We start from the raw sequence: 20,651 nt of genomic DNA on the forward strand, positions 1-20,651 counted from the left end.
ATCAGAGAACTCCCATGTGGTGACACTGGCAGGACAGCTTGGGACCCAGGGGCCCTGACCACCCCACCCATGGCTCTGGGGAAGCTGCCAACAAGGGACTCTTGAGCCTCCTGGTCACTAACCCCCACCCCCACCACCCAGCAGCCCAGGGGACTCTGTGGGTGTCCTGGCCCCTTGTCATGGGAGAACAGCCTTGGCAAAGACGGCGGGGACGAGGTGGGCAGCGGGGCCCTGGTAGGGGACCAGGGGAGGGAGATGGCACCAGCACGGCTCCAGGCAGAAGTATGGACAGCTGGGTCCCTGAACTGGCCACAGCGGTGAAGGCTGCCACCCCCACCTCCCCCGCCCCGCCCCAGCCCTCAGCCCTCCCGCAGGTGCCTCCGGGCCCTCCCGCAGGTCGGTCGTGTGGCCGCGGGCTGTGCTGTGCGGGCGGTTGGGTGGACTGGGTGTCTGGAGGGTGCGGGCTGAGGGCTCAGCGTGTGCCCTCAGGCGGCCTTGCGCTGGGGACGGCGGCCGCAGCCACGTGCACGGAGAGCTCCCGGACACCGCCTGCCTCAAGATGAACGACCTGGACTCGGAGGTGCTGCCATTGCCGCCGCGATACCGCTTCCGTGACCTGCTGCTGGGCGACCAGTCCTTCCAGAATGACGACAGGTAGGGGCGGGCTGGGGTCCTGGAATGGAAGCGTGGAGCTGGCCGCGGTGCTGAAGGCTGCGTGCCCTTGGATTCCAGGCTGCTGGGGCACAGAAGTTTGTGATGGGGGTGGGGCAGGGAAAGTGCCCCCCGGGAGGGCACCTGGAGATTAGCACAGGGTGCTAGGAAATTTCCCCAAGACCAACGTGGGGGCCTGACCTCCTTGAGTCTGCTTCCAGCCCCTGAGACCACAGCTTTGCCCAGTTAGGGACCAGCCAGGACAGGGAGCGCTCAGGAGTGCAGCCCTCAGTGTGGCCAGGACTGGTGTCCTGCAGGCTCCGGCTGCGGTGGTCTATTAATTATTCATTGGGGGAGAGTGTCTTTCAAGCTCATGCCCCAGTCATCTATTCAGAGTGACAATGTCCTCCCCCCCCTCCAATTCTCTTGGGCCTAATAAAGTGAAATGAACGTCTTTGGTAAAGGGCAGGCAGAATGAGCCCAGGGGCATAATTTGTCTGCTGAGGGGGCTGGCAGGAAGCTGACAGGAGTGTTGCTTTTCTCTCCGCCTTTTCCCCAAATAGCTGTCTTGTAAACACCCAGCACTTGGGCTCTGTCAGCCTCAGGGGAGGCATGCGTATGCGTGAGAAGGATAGTGCTCCGGCTAGAGCCTGTGGGGCTGAGGATCAGCAGACACTCTCCCTCCAGCGTGGGGGGACCAGGCTGTCACTGCCCAGCCTTAAACCTGGCTGTGAAGCTGCAGTTTCCCACCAGTGCAGTCATTCAGGTCAGCATGTGGTGCACGTGGGGCAGAATATTGTGGGGACGTACTGAGCCTTCCCAACAGCCCACAGCGGAAGCTACAGCTGAAAAGAGTCCATGTGTGAGCAGGGCCAGTGTGTGGGGCTGTGCACTGTGAAGGGGTGTGGAAAACCAGTCTGCCTGCTAGAAACCACACATCGCTCCGCCTCCCCGCAGAGCCGGAGAGACGGAGCCAGAGCCCTCCACTTAGAGCAGAGTGTGAGTCCCACGGAGGGGCTCTCCAGCTTGATGCGTTCTCATTTCTTTGGATCATGTGTCTGAGAGTGCTCCTGGCTGCCCGGGGCTCAGTCAACCCCCTTACTGGGTGGAAGGGGAGGCAGCATGGTGTGCCTGGTGGGAGGCTCCCCTACCTTCCAGACACTACCCCTAGTCTCCTGGGACCCCCGCTGGGAAGAGCTAGAGGGTTCTGGGGCTGAGCCGTAGATTCAACATCCTTCCAAGTCAATAGCAGCCCTTCAGCTTGCTCAGCTGGGATGTGATTAATTGTGGAAAACCTCAGCTCTGGGAGCGTTCATGTTGGGCAGGAAGTGTGGCCTGGGGCCTCCAGGTAACAGAATAAATACCAGTACCTTCAGCAGATGTGATTCAGCAGGGGATGGCAAATGTTCTCACTGTAGCCACCAAGTGGCATGGCTGTACCTAGAGAGAACTGTCCCTGGCCTCCTGGGGAGTGGGAAGCTAACGGGGAGTCCAACACCAGGTCTCAGCCCTGTGCATGGTTTTAAAATTGTGGTAAAATATGCAAAACTGAAAATGCACCTTTAGTGACATGTAGTACATTCACAGCATCATGCAAATCACCACTGTCCACTACTGGGTCATTTGTAGCACCCTGAAGGGAGACTCTCACCCATTAGGAGTCATGCCCCTGCTTCCCTCCCCCAGCCCCAGCAGCCTCCAACCTGCATCCCACTGGGCCCTGGTTTGAGGGGCAAGTCTCCAGCACGGGGGGCTGATGGGGCTGGAGGTGAACTGCAGACATGTATGCCCGTTGGGGTGTGCATGCCTGGGTGGCTACAGTCCTCCTAAGGAGAGACCCACATGGCTCCAGGGTGTCTGTGCCCCGTCATGGGAACAAAGTGTGCTGTGACCTTCTCTTGGAGCTGGGGAGGGCACAGAGCATCGAGGCTGTGTGGTTGCCATGCCTGTGGTGGGGCACTGGTGCTCAGCACTGGTGTCTACAGGCCTGAGGGGAGGGACTCCGCCCAGCAGCCAGAGTTTGGAAAAGGTCCCTCCACTTCTTTTTCTTTTTTTTTTTCCATTTATTTATTTATTTATTATTGTTGGAGATTCATTGAGGGTACAATAAGCCAGGTCACTGATTGCATTTGGTAGGTAAAGTCCCTCTTGCAATCGTGTCTTGCAGGTCCCTCCATTTCTAACCCCAGCAGGGAGGGCAGGCCTTGGGAGGTGATGGGTCCCAGAACATCCAGAAAACACAAAGGTGGGCTGGAGTGGCCAGGTTCCTGGTGATTGCTCTGTGCTCTGTGGAAGCTGGAGGGGCCCCCATGAGGCACCTACTGGCTGTTCAGGGTATTGGGGCCAGTAGTCTTCTGGGGGGCACAAGAGTGGGTGAGGTGGGGGCTGGCCAGGCTCCTTGCCATGTCCTGTAGTTGGGCCCAGGTCTGTGTGGGCACCTGCCCTGGTCGCACTGTGGGCCTTCCTTATGGGGTGTAGGAAAGGGGAGCCTGGAGTTCTGGACCCCCCAGGACTCTACCCCAGGGATGACTAGGACCTGGTTTCACCAGTTGCTGGAGGCCTCTCCCCCACTCACTGCCAGCCATCTCAGGCAAAGGTGGGCAGGGAGTCCCTGCCAGAAGACTTTCTTTTTTCTCAAACCTTCTTTGCCCAAAGGTGGCTGTCTTGGCACCTGCGGCGGGGCAGATGAGTCTGACCTTGCCCCTCATGCTGCAGGGCTCCCTAAGGGAGGCAGAGCAGGCTAGGCCTGCTGGTGTGGGGTGGCCAGCGGGCCAGGAGGTGAGCTGGCCAGACCCTCCTGCATACTAGCAGGCCTGAGGGAATAGGGTGAGGGGCACAGGGATGGGCAATGGCCCAGATGTAGGAGTCTAAGTCCACATGAGACCCCCAGTACCAGGGTGGTGTTCTTTGCCAAGGTGACATCTGAGATCTGGGCAAGGGGGGGCGGGGGCTAGGGGGTGGCATGGAGCCAGCACAGAGTGGGGCTCAGCCTGCGGCTGGCTCTCCCATGCCCACCCCAGGCCCTCTCTGCTCCTGCCTCAGGCTGGCTCTGTGGGGGAGTGGGGGCTGCTGCCCACCTCCTGGCAGGCCGTGGGTGGCAGGCTGTGAGCAGGCAGGCAGGCTGTGGGCCCCTTGTTCTTCAGAGGAGGAGAGCCACTTGCAGTGAATCACTGTGGCCTCAATGCCCATGGCCTTGGGGGAGGGAATTGCTCAGCAGCCCACGTGGGCCAAGGAGGCTGCACAATGGCCAAACAGCTCCCAGAGGGGAAGCTGGTGAGTCAGCCTGCCCAGTGGGGAGAGGGCAGAGCAGGGTGCTCGCTGCTCCGGGGATCACTGAGGACCCAGTGGACCCTCACCACTACCTGACAGGCCATGGGTACAGGGGAGCTCAGGGGAGCAGCGCTCAGCAGAAGTCAATCTGGGCGGGGGCTCTGGGGCCCCTTGGCTATCCCGAGACATAGTGCTGCCCCACTGCCCAGAGCCCAAGGAGCAGCTTTAGGAGGCACTGCCCCTTCCTCTCCAGAACCACCTCCGGGGTGTCCTGGAAACCCAACCAACAGTCTTGGCCCTGGGGTACACAGACTGAGGGTTAGCAGCCTGAGGGGCAACGGGGCATGGGTGCCTAAGGGCTTTGGTCCCCTTGCGTTGGGGTCTCGGTGCCCCTGCTACCTGCCAGACTGGAGGTGAAGTGCCAACCTTTCCCGCCCCAGAACCAGAGAGACGCTGCGTGGCTTTGGGCAGGGAACACCAGGGCTGCCACTCCACAAGATCATCTCCCCAAAGAGGCAGAATTGCCACAAGGAACACCCCGGGGGGGTACCAGGGTAGGCCTGGTCACGGAAGCCACCATCGAGCTCACCCCACACTCCCAGGCTCTGAGGGCAGGTGCCAGGATGCCCCTGCCCGCCTGGTCCCAGGGCCAGAGCACCATCAGCCTCTCTGATAGCAGAGAATGGAGCCAGCCCAGGAAGTGGGAAGACATGGGGACCATGTTACCAGGGACACAGAGGCAGCAATCCTGGCCTGAGGACTGACCCCTGCTGGGCCCATGGGCGGTGACCAGTCCCTAGACCTGCTGGACCATGTGACCTTTGGGGACAAGCCAAGCTCTTCCCTGGGGTGGAGCCCCCAGGCCTCCTGCAGCAGCAGTTGTAGGAACAGCCCCGCCCATAGCACACTCCCCTGTGGGCCTCAGGGACCACAGCGGCATTCTGGAGCTGGAGCTGGGAATGGTTGGGTGAGGCTCCAGGAAAGATCCCTCCTGTAGGGTACGGCACCAGAACTGCCTGTTAAGTGCCCTCTCCACCTTCCATTTACTCCTGCATCAGTCCCAGGAGAGCAGGGTTGGGGGCTGCCTCCCCTCCAGTGTCTCTGCTCTGCACCCCCATCCTGCCCCTACCCTGCCTGCCCAGGGCATGCCCAGGCTACTGAAGGGTCTCAGCAGCTTTGCAGCTTTGAGAGGGGCCTGGCTCTGTCAGCCTTCTTCTGGGGTGCTCTGGGGTGGGCTGGGTTGTACCTGCTCCACTCTGCCCCTGCCAGGGGAACCGCGTCCCTACCATAGAGGTACAGGCTTTGAATCAAGAGAGGAATAGGCAGGAGGGAGGGGGTGGCCCATCCTGGCCTGGGGTGAGTGTGGGACTTGGGGACACAGCTGAGAATCCACTGGATGGTGGTGGTGTAAGGGGCAGCGAAAGTTTGCGAATGGGACAAGGAGCCACAGGGTGTCGGGGTCTGAGACAGGGACAACAGTGGGTCAGGGTTAGGCTGGGGCTGCCAGGCCAGCCGAGCTGCAGCTGTGCCATGAGTGGGTTTCCTGTGCACTGAGGGAAGCTGGGATGGGCACCATAGGAGCAGAGGATGGCCCTGGGGGGCAGTGGAGCCTCCACCCCATGCCAGCCAGGCCCTACCTCCAGGTTGAGTGCCCGCCAGTGCCACCCAGGGCCATCCTGCCCAGAGCTTCTGAGCTCAGGGCAACACACCTGTGAAGCTTCCCAGGGCTTCTATTTAAAACTCTGCCCAGGCATGCTGTTGCCTGCGAGTGACTGATGGGCAGGGCTGGTGGCTGTGCCCAGGGCACCTGCATCGAGGTAAGGCCAGGGAGACCTAGAGCTGAGAGCTGCCCAGGCTGGGGCCTGTCTGGTATGAACCTGCACAGGCAGGGTGGGGGACAAGATTGGAGTCCCCTGGGAAGGCTGTCCCTATTTCTCCTGGACCTCCTTGTCTGGCTGCTGTGTGCTTGGGTCAAGCCTTGCTTACTGATGGCATCCAAAGCCCCATCTGTCCAATGTTTCTGAGTGTCCAGAGTGAGAAATACCCATTGTGCTTTTCCCAGCCACTTCCAGACCTGGGGCTGGCATGTCTGTATCACCCCTACTCCAGTGAGCCCGGGCAGCAGAGGGGAGGGAAGGAGCGGCGACCCCTCACCATGAAGGCTGGGTCTCCTTTTTTGTTTGTTTGTTTGAAGACAGGGTGACTTTGTCACCCTTGATAGAGTCACAATGCCCGGCTATTTTTAGAGAAGGGGTCTCACTCTTGCTCAGGCTGGTCTCCAACTCCTGAGCTCAGGTGATCCACACCTCAGCTTCCCAGACTGCTGGGATTATAGACATGAGCCACCGGGCCAGCCTGAGGTTGGGTTCCTGAGGACAGGCCACACCTCCCACCTGAGTCCTCCCCCCAAGTGTGGGTTTAGGGGCTCGGAGTGCCTCACGGCCCTGGGAGGTCGGCAGTAGGGGCAGAGGGGTGTGGCTGCCCAGGGTCCACACACTGCACGTGTGAGCATGCCAGCGGCTGTCACTTTGAGGCCTGTGGCCCTAAAGAGCATCATCGATGCCCCTGAACTTGTGTCCTGCCTGGTGGGCAGGGCCTGCCTCAGCCTTTGGCACCAGGTATTGCCCATCAATGAGCCCCTGCTTCTGTGATCTTCTGGGGAGAGGGCGCTGGCTCCTCCTTGCCCACCTCGGGGGATACTGGGAAGACCTTGGGAGAGTGAATCTGATGTCCCCAGGGCCTGTGCCCCCCCTGAGCTCATATCCTGGGGACTTGTGTGCAGGACTCCATGGTAAACCCCTCCTGGTTTAGGGCAAGACAGAAGGCAGATGTCTGGGGGGTGGGGGGAGCATGGGCATCACTGTATCACAGAAACCTCCATCCCTGTGGGTTCGAACCCAGCCGTCATTTCCAGTGTGTTTCCTACAGGGTACATTTCCTATCTTCACCACCTTGTCCATTTGAAGTGGAAATGGGAGGTGATGCCCAGACCAGGTCTTTTCAATGAGGCTTCATTTCTCCCAGGTCTGGAAGGTGCCACAGGTGTGGTTCTGGGATGGCAGAGAGGAGGTACCAACCCCATCATGAGGATCCTCCCCAGGGCCCCTCCTCCTAATGCCATCCCACTGGGCTTAGGGCTTCAGCACAGGAACTTGGGGGACAAAATTCAGTCAGCAGCAGGCTTGGGGGAAGGAGAGCTATGAAAGAGAAACTGTGGTCCGCACCCCCACAACACTGACAGTACTGACCGCGGGCCCCTGTGTTAGTGAGGCCACACTGCCAGTGACACCCAGCACTCTGTGTGGGGTGCTGGGGATGCCAGCTAGCCACATAGACAAAGACAGAACCTCAAGCTGAAGTCTGGGGGGGGGTACAGGGTCCTAAGGGGACCCCTGGCTCTTGTAGGGGTGATCCAGAGAGTCTAGGAGCTTCCCTGGAAAGTGTCCCAAGATCAAAGTTTGTCACTGACAGGGATTCTCTCAGTCCATTACCAGCCCTGCTGCTTCCAGTGCCCTCAATCCAGACCAAGCCTTGGGCAGTTCTGCCCTGCACCCTCAAGGCCTATCAGGGCTGGGATTTGGATGCCCCAGGCCTAGGTCCAGCACAGGCTGCAGCTGCCTGTGTCCTCCTCCTCACACCCTCCTCCTCCTTCCAGCTGAGCCCTGAGTTCAGTGCCCCATTCCCACCCTGACATCCTCTCCAGATGGTATGTTGGGCTGGGGAGGCCTGGACACCCCTGGCCTTTGCTCTAAACATGTCTCTTCCTCCAGGGGTCTCCAACTGGGCGCCAGGAAGCTTTACTCCTCCAGACTCCTGTTTCCTGTTTTTTACATCTTGTTCATTTTTGGGCACCTGAGCGAGAGGTGATTGTGGGGGTTCTCTAGGAAAGGCTTGAGAACATGAGGGACAGCTGGTGCTCATTACCAGTACCCCTGAGGACTCCAGTCTCACAGCCCACTGGGCACTTTTCACCCTGGGCGGTGAAGCTGGGGTTATTATGTGTTGCCAACTTTACAGTGGTGGGCAGTTGTGGCTAGGAATAGACAGTGGGTCTTGCGTACACTTTGAGGCCAGTCCTGAGCCTCTGTCCCTTACCCTGTGGAGGAGTGCATAGGGACCATGCCGAGGACACAGGCCCAGCCTCCACATAAGTGTGCTTGTCCAGTCCTGACCCGCTGGGCAGCATCTGGTCCTTGGGCCTACAGAACAGCTCCTTTTGAGTGTGGTCCCCCAAATTGTGAAAATGGGCATCACACCCATGACTGTTATAAGAAATGGTGTTAGGGGTTGAATTGTGACCCCCAAGTTTGTATACTGAAGCCCTAACCCACAGCATTTTAGACCATGACTGCACCTGTAACAGGGTTGCTACAGAGCTAATTAGGGTAGAATGAGGTCAGGAGGGTGGCCCAAATCATATGACTGGTGTCCCTGTACCAAGGGGAAATTTGGAGGCAGACGTGCACAGAGGGATATAATTAAGGTTGCTGATCACTTGACATTGAGTTAATCAAAAAGAGATTATCTGAGTGGGCAGAATCTAGTTGCGTGAGCCCTTTGAAAGCAGAGTCGTCTTTGGCTGGTGGTCAGAAGAGGTGGTCGGTGTGCTAAGGGCACCAAGGGGATGTGACCCTCCCTGGCTGGCATTAAAGATGGGACACATCCACCTTGGCAAGGTGCCAAGGAATGAGGGGCCCTGGGGAGCTAAGAGCCACCCCTGCCCTCAGGAATAGGGGAGGCTTAGTCCTTCAACCGCAGAGACAGGAGTCTGCCTTGGCTGAAGGAACAGGAGCCTGGCCCCGCCCACATTTTGGCCTAAGCCTTGGGAGCCCTGAGCTAGGTGGTGCCTGGACATCTGACCAGTGGAAGTCCAGGAATGATGAACAGTGCTGCTTTAAGCTCTGGGGTGAGGTGGTTTGTGGTGGATGTAGGTAGTCCTGCAAACGCTCCACCATCTGCACCTGTCTGGCGGCCTCTGGGGGTTCAGCTTGCTCCTTCTACCCTGGAGGCAGGGTCTGTAGGCCCGCTGGGTGCAGCCTGCTCTACTCAGGTGAGGGAATGTAGCAGGTGCAATGGACCCCAAGTAGCAACAACAGCCTGACCCCTTCACTGGGTGGTTTCACTGCCCACTTGTTACCTCAAGGTGACCTGCCACTTTACAGACACCTACCCTGTTTCCCCGAAAATAAGACATCCTCCAAAAATAAGACCTACTTACCTAGAAAGATAAGACGTCCCCTGAAAATAAGACCTAGCGCATCTTTGGGAGCACACCTTAAAATAAGACACTGTCTTATTTTCGGGGAAACAGAGTATGCCCTTCCTCTGCACAGCTGAGGACCTTGACCCTAACTGGAGGGCCCACCTGAGCCCACACCACCAGGGGTGGTGGATGTGACTCCCCCCCTCGTTGTTTCTTCTCCCATGGGTACCAGCTGCCTGTTTCTCATTCCCCACCAATGGGTGCTAGTTGTGTACCCCAACATGTAACCTCTAGCGGGGGCACCCTCAGCCCTTCCTCTGTAATGACTGGTTCTCAGGTGAGGTGTTGTGGAGAAGCAGCCTGGATTCCTTTGACCCATGGACTTGACTAGATTTACCATGTGTCTGAGGGGGCTCAATAATGCCCCCTAAAAGATGTCCATGCCCTAATCTAAGAAACCTGTGACTATGTGGCCATCCCTGGCAACTTCACACTTTAGGGCAAGAGATGGGAAAAGCTCCTGGATTATCTGGGTTGTCACAAGGTCGACCCAGGGGTCCTTGTGAGGGCCTGCATCCAAGTCAGAGCAGGAGACAGAAGGAGCCCACACCAAAGAACATATCGGCCCCTAAGAGCTAGAAAAGGCACAGGAACCAGCTCACCCTGGAGCCTGCCAACACTTGGGTTTTAGGTTTCTGACCTCCAGAACCATTTGATGACAAGCATGTGTTCTAAGCTGCTGAATTTGTGGTCACTTGTTACAGCAGTGCAAGAAACTCACACACCTCCTTTGAATCTTCACCCCTTGTGGCACCGCCATCCCCACCTGGGCTAGGGGCAGCTCTTCCAGCTGGCTCTGCACACCCTGGGACGTGGCCCTGCTCTTCTTGGCAACCCCCTTGTTCTCTAAGAATATGAGACTTTCCACTCTTTCATACCTTGTCTGCCCCAGAGCCACTCACTCTCCAAGGACTGTCCTTTCTGTGGGGATACTATTAAAATCACAGCTGGTTCGGAGCATCTTAATTTGGGATTACAGCACCCACACACACACCCATGTTTGCTGGTTATAGTATTTTTACTCCACCCAATACATTTAAAATCGTTACCTCCTGTTCTTCACCTACTTTGCATAATTATCTAATAGTTGTTCCACATATACTGAAGGGGCTTCCCACTGACTGCCCATCCTCTCGTGGTGGCACTCCTGTCCTGGAGATCTTAGCTTAATATTTCTTTCAGTGGGTACATTTTGCATTTGAGGTGATGGTGGCTGTTTCCCCCAAAAGGGCATCTGTGCTATGCCACATTCCCTCATGCTCCTTCTCACTTGAGGGTTTCCCCCTATGTCTGTAGCCTTGAGTGACACCTTGGCTGGGTATCATAGTACTGTCTGTAGCCTTGAGTGACACCTTGGCTGGGTATCATAGTCCTGTCTGTAGCCTTGAGTGACACCTTGGCTGGGTATCATAGTCCTGTCTGTAGTCTTGAGTGACACCTTGGCTGGGTATCATAGTCCTGCCTGTAGCCTTGAGTGACACCTTGGCTGGGTATCATAGTCCTGTCTGTAGCCTTGAGTGACACTTTGGCTGGGTATAATAGTCCTAGGTCTCACTCTTTCCTTTAAGAAGGTGATCAGCATGGGATGCTCATCCTCTGGTGCTTAATTCACCGCAGACTTCTGAAGCCAGCTCACCTTGCCCCTTATAGGCAATTTGCTTTTCCTGCCTTCTATGCCCAAAGAATTCTCCCTTTCCCCTTGAAGGTCAATAGAACAGGACCTGTATCAGGGTGCAGCTCACCTGTGCTTATTTTCTAGAGTTCTTTGCCATATAATCTCTAAATTCCTTCTGGATATATTTTAAGTGCTCAGAACCAGTTGGGGACTCCACCTGGGGGCAGGAACCACCCTCGGTAAAGTGTCCTCCACCCTCTCTCCCAGCCCCGGGTCTGTGTCTGCCTTAATTGGGCTCGTCAGAGCTGGTCATCTACCTGGTCATTTGCTTCACAGCTTTGTCTCTTCTCGGTGGTTTGACCTCACTTGGTAGTAACCATTAGGGTACTTGGGCTCTTGGCTGCTTTCTGGAGCTCAGTCTGAGGGGATGTGTAGACCTCCTCCCGTGGGAGGGCTCCCTTCATATGATCTTGTTCTTGTCAAGACAAGCAAGCAGGGCTGTGCCTGCAGCCCTCTGGGGAATTTCCTTTGGCTTCGGGGTTTTGTTTTATTGTTGACAGTTTCTCTGTTCAAATCCATTCTCTTCCTCTCTGTTCTTTCCCCACCCCCGCTCATTCTTTCCTCCTTCCTTCCTTCTTTTCATTAAATTTATTTACTCTCTTGGGCACACTACACATAACAAATTTACCATCTTCATCATTTCTGAGCACACAGCTCAGTGTGTGATATTCACATTGTGCAGCTGTCGCCACCATCCACCCACAGAATTTTTCATCTTCCCAGCCTGCTGCTCTGTCCCCAGGAAGCACTGACCCTTGCCCCCCCCCAGCCCCAGCACCCACTTTCCTACCTCCTATCTGTGGAGCTGGCTGTTCCAGGTGTTAGTGGAATCCCACAAATTTGCCTTTGTGTGGCTGGCTCAGAGCACTGAGTTGCCATGCTCATGCATGTGTGGCATGTGTCAGTGTTTTTGTCCTCCCAGAGGCTAGGTCACGCTCCACTGCACAGTTGGATCACCATGTGTTTACCCTCCATCCTTCAAGGGGCACTGGGTGCTCCAGCTTGTGTGCACAGCCCCTGCCTACAACCCGGGTGGGGCTAGGCAAGTGTCACAGGCCCTGGATCTGCCCTGTCCACTGAGGTCCACGGGCCATCCTCAGCACCAGGCTGGGGTATCCAGAGCTCCATGTCCCTCCCTTCCCCAGGGACAGCCAAGAGGTCTTGCCCTGTCCAAGGTTCAGTGCCCGTGTCCCCAGACAGTGAAAGTCAGAATGTTTTTCTGTTGCATCCCCCAATGGGGGCTGTGAGTGGGGACTCCCGGGACTCCATAGGCATCTTGGTTTGGCCTCAAGGGGTGGAAGCAGAGTGGAGAGCAGACCACCTGCACCACCTGCAGCTCTCACTACGATTCATCTGAACACCCAGGGGGACCCCAATGCCCCTGCCCTCCTTCCTGGCTGTTGAGTTAGTCACATGGGCTTGTATGACGTGGGTTCAGCTCCCACACTTGCTCTTGAACCCAGTGCACAGCTAGAGATGTCACACCTCCCCCACTCCTGTGGATGTCACACCTGCTCCCATTGCTATGGTTGTCACACCTCCCCTATTGCTGTGGGCATCACACTTCCCCCCCCACCCTCACCGCTGTGCGTGTCCTGCTTCCCCCACTCCTGCAGGCATCACACCTGCAGGCATCACACCTGTTCCCACTCCTGTGGGTGTCACACCTGCCACCAGTCCTCCCCACTCCTGCAGATGTCACACTGCCCATCCCTCTGGGCTGGCCCTGGGCTATACCATTCCTCTGAGATGACCTAGCCCACTCAGGGCTTCAGGTCCCCCTGTCAAGTTAGGGACCCAGAGAGACCCCTCTCCAATCCAACAGCCCCTCAGAGTGGGCCAGGTGTGTGTGCTCACCCACCTTCAAGACGTGTTCTTGCAATCACTCTGGAAATGTCCAAAATGGAAGTTGTTATCTGCCTGCCTGCTGGCCATCTTGCCCATGTGGGGTGTCACCACCCTCTGTTTCCTCTGAGAGGTGGGGCTCCTACCCAGCTGGTCCTCCGGGAGGCCTGGCCTCACCCACCTTCAAAACACACTGGGGCTGCACTTGGCCCTGTCATCCTCCCCGTGGGTCTGCCCACACCGTATAGCTGTGTCTCATAAAAGGGCCACATTAATTTTTCTTGGGCTTCCAGGCCAGCCCCTGACTTTGTAAGGTAGGGCTTAAAGCTATCCAAGCCCTGTGGAGCAGGAAGCGCTGGAAGCAGAAGGCCCATGTTGCTCCATGAACCCTGAGCCTGGGCCCAGGCCCTGCCCTGCTTCCTCAGCTTGATCTGGCCTGAGGGCCTCCTGCCCTCAGTGAGCAGAGCTTCCAGGCAGCTGGACTCCCTGGCTGTAAAGTGAGTGAGTCACCTGGAGCTCTGCACAGGGAAGGGACTGGGCTGGGAAAGCCACATCATGTGGCCATAGAGAGCTGGGTCTGGGTCATCCAGTCCTGCGTTCAAGTCTGGGCTCTGTCCCCTCCTGCGTTAGCCCCTGAGAAGCCCCCACCAGGATCTCAGTTCCCCACTTTGCAATGTGGACAGAGTTCAGGCCTGCCTGCTCAGGCTGCTCTTGGGTTAGCAAGATGAGCCCTGCGCAGGCCATGATGGGGCACTGATGGGGTGTGGACCATAGCCCCCCACACACACAGTGGGACCCGGCACCCAGGGCCCAGCCTGGCATTCAGGCACCAGGTGCGCTGTGCCCTGACAGCTTCAGGGCTAGCCAGGGATGCTGAGGTCCCTGAGTGCCTGGGGGAGGGAGGGCAGCTGGACTCAGAAGTCCTACCTGGCCAGGGAGAACGGGGTTGAGGGTTGCAGGTGGGCTTGGCTCTGAGGCATGTCCCCAGGACATCCAGGAGGGGATGGCTGGCCCCTCTGCAGTCTACCGCTCCTTCCGGGCTCCACCCCTCCCCCATCTCCGCCCGCCCTCGCCGAGGCTGTCATTGCCATCCCTCGACTTCTGCTGAAGCAGCCAGAATCGCTGGGTGCTGCTACCCTCCTTGATGGGGGCGCCCTGGTGGGGGCGGGGGCAGGAGGGCTTGGCCTTGCCACTGCCGCGGCGAGGGCGGGGAGGGCGGCGCGATGGTTCCGCCCGGCGCCGCCCCCGCCGCCTCCGGCTGCCTCCCGCCGCCGCTGAGGCTCACAGGCTCCCGCAGGATGGCGCGGGCCAAGCTGCCGCGCTCACCGTCCGAGGCCAAGGCGGGTCCGGGGGGCGTCCCTGCCGGCGCCGCGGCCCCAGAGGAGCCACACGGGCTCAGCCCGCTGCTGCCGGCCCGCGGCGGGGGCTCCATGGGCAGCGACGTGGGCCAGAGGTAGGGGCTGCGGTCTGGGGCTGCTTGGCTTCCCGCGTGCACCCTGCTTGCTCGCGCACCTGCCGCCTGCCTGCAGCCCGGGGAGGGAGCGGGGTCTCCCCTCCCAGGCCCGGCCACCCGCTGCGTCCCCCTCCCCGCAGCCGGGGAGCCTGCGGGACTCACAGTGCCCCTCCCTAGGCTGAGCGCAGCGGGGCTCAGGTAAGACTGGAGGTAGGAAGGAGGGCACTGCCATGCCCTGTCCCAGGGGACCCCAGTCCTGTTGGCTCCACTGGGGGAGGCAGGGCCAGCCCTTGCCAGGGTGAGCAGTTGAGGCCCAGGCCGGTCAGTTTACGCGAAGGCTGCACAGCAGACCGGGCTGGACAGTCATGGCTCAGGCTGCAAGGGCATGTGGGACTGGGGGCATGTGGGACTCAGAACTGGTGTCTGTGGTGGTCGGGAGAAGGAGCCCACTCTGGCAGGCAGAGCAGCCCTGGTCTCTCTGGGGCCCTTTGGCCAGCTCAGGGTGGGGTGTATCAACCCCATTTCCTTGTGTGTGGAGCCTTCTCAGCAGCACCCCCCACTCAAGTGCCAGGAAAGCTGTTCTAGGTGCTGTGGGGGACGTGGATGAATCAGACCTGGCCTGGTGTGGGCACACGCTGTGAGCACGACACTGTGCCTGGCAGAGAGGTGCTCACCAGGCTGGCGAGGAGAGTGGCCTTCCTGGGTGCTGACCCTCGGTGGAGAGCACAGAGATGGGCAGAGGGAGCAGCAAGGACAGGCCTGGGGGAGCGTACGGCATCTTGTCAGAGCGGGGGCAGAGCTGGCAGATGGTAGGGCCAAGGGTGCCTGAACGTACCTGTCCCCCACCTGGCCACGGCTATCTGGGCCCCTCCCACACCCCCATTTCCATCCTGGCACCCCCAGGGGAGGCTGCTGGCCAGCCACATTCCCGTTTGCGGGAGGCTGTTGAGGCTGAGGCCCAGTGCCTTGCAGGCCTCACAGCTAATGTGCAGCGGAGAGGCAAGTGTTGCCAAGCCCTGGGGACTGGCCTTCTCTCCTCTGCCTCCTCTGCCTGGATGCTGAGGGGCCAGTGATCCCGGAAGCTCCACTCATAGCCAGCCTGGCCACCCCTCGTTCCTGCAGGGCCCACAGGATGATGGGGCCTAGCTCAGCCGCATCTGAGCCTACAGTGCGGCCCTGGGCCCCCTCCTCCAGGAAGCCCTCTCCACATTCATGCCTGGCCCTATAGGCCACTAACTATACAGACCCCTTCATGCCGGTGGCCTTGCTCTGTCCCCAGAAGCCCTGGAGTGCGGAGTCCTTGCCAGCCTCCTTTTATAGCAGAGATAAGGGAGCTGCCCACACAGCTGGGCTAGGGCAGTGCCTGGGGCCTGGACCCCTGCAGCCTCCTCTCCTGGCATTAGGTGTGTGATAGGGTTTGCTCTGGAGAAGAGCAGTGGGGAGCCAAGGCAGGTTCCTGAGCAGAGATGGACTTGTACACTTGCTTTTTGTGAACATGAGCCCGATGAAGATTCTGTTAAGACCTGGGCAGGGAGGTGGGCACTGTCCACCAGAGAGAGGAGGGCCAGAGTGTCTAGCAGCCACCCTTTGGGGCTAGCTGGGTTAGGGCTTCCTTGACCTCAAGCTAGGCCACGGGGAGGGAGAAGGAGGGGTCTCCACTGCCCTCAAGGACTGGCCACGGGTAGTGGAGTGGTGGGGAGCAGCCCCTGCCCAGAGCGCCTTTCCTTCCTCTGCCACCAAGCACGCCCTCCTCACTGCCCCCCAACTCAAGCCTGGGAGGAGTCAGGAAGCGTGACCTGGGTGAGGCAGGGAGTACCACTGCTTTTGAGCAGAAGGGCTCAATGTGGGGCTGGGCATCTGGGTGCCCAGTGTGTAGGCCCTGCCCTTCTAGTCCCCACAGCCCTGGACCTAGGTGGCCTTGCCCTCCCTGGGGGACCTATCAGCGTCACTCCTGACAGGGCCCTATGCCTGGCTCCCCCACTGCTCCCCCAGCAAGCATACATGTCTCTCTGCCTAGGGAGTCCCCTCTCCCACTCAGCCCCAGTCCTCACTCCCTGTCTCAGGGCCCCTCTATCACTGCTGTCATCCCAATGCACCCCTCCCCAAGCCTGAGGCTCCTGTGTGGCTTGGGCCTGGGGCCCTGGGTTGGCCCTGTTCTCCTGTCATTTTCCCAGGACCCTGGTGCTCGTGATGGCTGCCATCCAGTCAGAGTCCAGCTGCGGCAGAGGCCCGGCCACCCCAAGCTCCTTGCCTTGGACGGGATGGTTCCTGGGATGCCCGCACTGATCTTTGCTGGATCCATTCTGCCCTGCAGACCCAGCCACCCACAGTGCCCCTGAGCCTGTGTCCATGTGGCCCTGGCCAGGCTCACTGACCCCTCCCTGCCCCTTGCTGATCTCCTTGAGTTTGATCTCATCCCTAGCTCCGTGCCCACTCCCCCTGTCCCTGGTGGCACTCCCCTGCAAGGGTCCTGTCCTAAGCTAGCTGCCATTCTCTGATTCTCTGAGGCGCACCCACTCAACCCCTGCCTGGTCCCTTGAGTTTTCTGTCCCCCCAACCCAGGACACACCGTCTTGGTGGCTGGTTTATTCTGGACCCAACATAAGCACAGAGACTAGCAGGGGCAGGTGTACCCCGTTCTTCCGAGACACTGCACTACTCTCTGTGTGTGCAGCAGTTCAACCATGATGAGCCTGGCCTGGGGGCTCCGATATTGGGGTGTCTTCCAGCCCCAGGTCACCGTGCGGTAGGGTTGGGGCCTCCAGGGGTCCCCTTGGCCTGTGAATGTGTCTCCTCCCTGTGTCCTCTCAGGTCATCCCTGTGTGGTGTCACCATCATCTCTTTTTATAAGGACCACAGTCAGAATGGACTAGGTCTACCCTGATGTCCTCCTCCCACCTAAGTCACTAGACAGTCACATGCTAAGGGCCTGGAGTTAGGGCTTCATTACATGGATTTGGGGAGGTGTGATTCAGCCCCAGATAAGTGCAGTGCGTAGGACCCGCTGAGACTTGACGCTCAGAGCTGGTGTGCGCTACGCAGAAGTTCCCAAGCCCACCTGAGCATGACACCCTCCTGCTGAGGTATCTCACCAGACTGGGGCTCTCAGTGCAGGGATGAGGGCACCCGCGGCCCTGGCCCTGGGGAGCTGCCTCTTGGGTGTCCAGTGGCCGAGCCTGCTGCTTGCTGGCAGGAGTTGGGAGTGTGGCCAGCCCCGCTGGTTCCCAAGCCCAGGCACTGCCACAGCCTGGCCTACCCTACCCTTCAGCGGCTACTGCCACCAGGCCCCTGCTTCATGGGGCTGGGACTTCTTCATGAGGGCAGCAGCATGTTGGCAGCTGGTCCCAGTGTGGGAGGAGGGCAGGCGCCAGGGCTCACATCCACTGGTGTCCAAGCCGCATCAAGGCCGCAGCATGGCTGGCTGAGGCACCAAGGGGTACCTGGCCCTGGGCTGATGGGACAGGCCCCACTGGACCATCTTGGCTCTGGACACCCCAGTGGAGGCCCGGCTCCCTTCCCTCCCCTCACTCTGAGCTCTCTGTCAGGGTCTGTCCTGGTGAAGGGCCTCATTTGCACAGGGCTTGAGCCCTCAGTAGGAGTCTACACAGGCCAGCACAGCCCATGTCCAGCCGGGAATGGGTGGGAGGATTCCTTGCACATGTGAGGTACACAGGGTGCCTTCCTCTGTGCTCAGGCAGCAAGGATGGGGCAGATTATAGCAGGCACGCAACTGGGGCTGTGTCTGGATAAGGAGGGGTGTACCCAGGAGGAAGGGCTCCCCCACACCGCCGAGGTGCTACCCTGTGTGCAGTCAGCCCAACTGAGCAAGTGGACCAAGGTGACCAGGCACACCGGCTGCATCTGTCCCGGGGAGGAATCTGGGCAGGCCTTCCCCACAATCTGGACCCTGCAGGCTCATGCCTGTCCTGCTGTGATGGTCCTGCTGATACAGCCCCGCCTGGGTCCTGTCACCCTGAGGGCACCTGAGCCTGACAAATGCAGCCTCTATCAGCGCTCCTAGGGTCCCTAGGGCTCAGGCCCTGTCAAGCCTGGGCTTCTCTGTGCCACATGCTGTTGGTCACCTGCTGAGGCCTCGGCCCTCTCAGACATGTGTCCAGCCTCTGTCTTGCCCACCCAGGGACTAGAGGCCTCCCCAGAGGGAAGCTGCCCACCCAGAGGACTTGCCACAGCCAGGCTGTTTGGGAGGCTGACCCAGCTCTGGAGGCCGGATCCCTCCTTCCTGCCCACATAGCCATGAGAAGGCAGTGGTCCTCTCTGAACCTTTTTTTCCTTTTCTAGAAAATAGTTGCCTTGAGAATTAAAAGAGAGAGGCCCCTCTGAGCTCTTCTGAGGAGGAGCTGATGAAGGACAGGCATGCAGTCAGAGAGGCAGAGACCATGTATACCCAGTGTCCTCTAGAGCCCCAGCTGCCCGTCACTGCATGCCACAGCCCCCTTGGTGTCAGCCGCCTGCCAGCCACATTGGAATAACCAGAGGCCAGGGCCTGGCTTTGAGAGTCAGCCAGCATGCAGTTGCTGGCCAGGTGGAGCGGTGTGCCCAGATCCCCCAAGAGGCATCAGCTACAGCCCTGGCAGTCCTATCACTAGAAGCTCAGGGGCAGGGCGGTGGGCACTGTGCCCAGCTTGGGCGCAGGGTAGGGAGAAGCCGGCAACTTCTCAGTGGAGGCACCTGATCAAGCCCTGCCCGGTGTGTCACACTGCGTGACCTGGGCTGAGTCTGCCACCCACTGCCCTCTGCAATCCTGGGTGACTGGGGCTGACTGTGCTTCCTCGCAGATGCTGGGCAGGCTGCGTGCTGGCAGATTCAGAGCACATACTTGCTTGGCTGAGGTGGTGGTCCTGGCCTTACCCCCGTCTGCCAGGCACCCCAGGCTATGCTGCTTTCTCAGAGCCCCACCCCACCCCACCCCACCCCACTCTGGGCTGTCTCCTGTGGCACATCCACAGAGCTCAGAGACTCCACAAGTTGGGAGTGTGTGGGCACGAGCACCCACTTGTACCCTGCCCGGAGCCTCCCTGTGTGTCTGTCTGTGCCCCCGCTGTCCGTCTGCACTGATGTGTCCACTCTGTCCCCAGGCCTCCTGTGGAAGACCTCAGCCTGGACTCCTCCCTGTCTCAGTAAGTGCTTTGCAGGGAGGTGACCCACAGCCCTGGAGGAGCCATCTCTGTGGGAGGGTCCACTCTGCCCAGCGCTATGCAGCCAAGCCAGGGCAGGTACCCGGCATCAGCAGGGGCTTCTATGTCCTGGGTGCTGAGGCTGGGACAGGGTGATGGTCGCCGAGGGCCTGCCTAGGAGGAGGACATGGAGGTCCCTGCAACCATGTCCTTAGCCCTCAGAAGCCAGAGGTGGGAGCTGGCACCCCTGTTGCTGGGCCTAACAGGGACAGATATGCAGATAGCTGCTGGACCCCTGGCCTCAGCCAGCCCAGGAGGAGCCAAGCACAGGGCTCTGCCAGTCGCATTTCCAGGCTTCAGCTAAAATACAGGTCAGGTGGTGGGAGACTGTGCAGCCAGGGCAGCCAGAGTCTCCCACCCCTAGTAGCCATACTCAGCATCTACCACCGCCTGGCTGGGGTGTTCCGTGCGGCCTCCATGTGGGTTGACAGCTGCTCCTGTAGTTTCCTTAACTGACAAAGGGGCAGCACACCACTTCCCCTCCAGCCTGTAGCTGCTGGGCACTCTCCCTGGTGCCAACCTGCTGCCAGGGCTGCCCCCTCACAGAGGACCCATACCCTGGGCCTCTGTCTGCCTGGTCCAGGGCTACGTGAGGCGTGGGTGATGTGGCTCCCTCCTCTGGCTGTTGCAGAACTGGTCTCAAACCCTGGGGTGAGGCTGTGGTCTAGGCTGCTGATCAGACCAGGTGGTCCCAGTCACTCAGGTCTAGCAGGGCTCGCTGTCCAGTCTTGAGCTGGGCAAACCGCAGGTGGCCACTACAGGCCCAAGGGTGTCAGAACAAGAACCCTAGTGTGTGTGGCGGGGTGGGCCACATGTCTGCCCTTTCCAGGCCCCAGGCTGGTAACACACTCTGCCCAGGTTCAGAATAGTTGTCCTCAAGGTTGGCATCAGGCCTTGGCCCTGCCTTGCCTTCTTGCCTGCCCAGTACTGGGAGCAGAGGCCTGCAGACAGCTCCTGGGCACCTGTGGGAGAGCCAGTCAGCTCCTGGCAGCTCAGACTGAGGGAGGCAGCTCAGACCTCGGCCCCCTGTGAGTGCAGGGCCAGGGGCCACGTGGTGTCTCCGGGCTGGGTGCCTGGCAGCCTGGTGCTGTGTTGAGAGGTTCCTGGCATAGTCTGTGCTATGGCCACCTGCTGGGAATCCCCAGGCCAGGCTGGTCAGTGGGGAAAAGCATAGCCACTCGGCCTCTGCCTACCCTGCTTGTCATGGGGTGGCTGGCCCTCACCTCAGAGGCTCCCATCCTGCAGTGGGTGGGGACCTCCTCAGGCCCACCTGTGTGGCAGGACCCTGGACACTGGCAG

General features: G+C 59.5%; 1 protein-coding gene across 15 annotated transcripts in view; it reads left to right on the top strand.

Moving 5' to 3' along the window:
• The window catches only part of KCNT1 (potassium sodium-activated channel subfamily T member 1), a 70,226-nt gene that overhangs the window by 13,083 nt on the left and 36,492 nt on the right, over positions 1–20,651 (top strand). For 5 of the 15 annotated variants that reach the window (XM_053570823.1, XM_053570899.1, XM_053570828.1 and 2 more), the window contains exons 1-2: positions 13,804–14,157; positions 19,254–19,295. In XM_053570823.1, the coding sequence (XP_053426798.1) occupies positions 13,928–14,157; positions 19,254–19,295 (272 nt within the window). In that variant the 5' untranslated portion in view covers positions 13,804–13,927. Of the gene's footprint in view, positions 1–489; positions 655–13,803; positions 14,158–16,331; positions 19,296–20,651 lie in introns of those variants that run through there. The other 10 variants (XM_053570855.1, XM_053570863.1, XM_053570905.1 and 7 more) reach the window with 5 other exon arrangements.

This window comes from Nycticebus coucang, chromosome 2 (genome assembly GCF_027406575.1).
Source record: "Nycticebus coucang isolate mNycCou1 chromosome 2, mNycCou1.pri, whole genome shotgun sequence".
In the NCBI taxonomy this organism is placed as follows: Eukaryota; Metazoa; Chordata; class Mammalia; order Primates; family Lorisidae; genus Nycticebus; species Nycticebus coucang.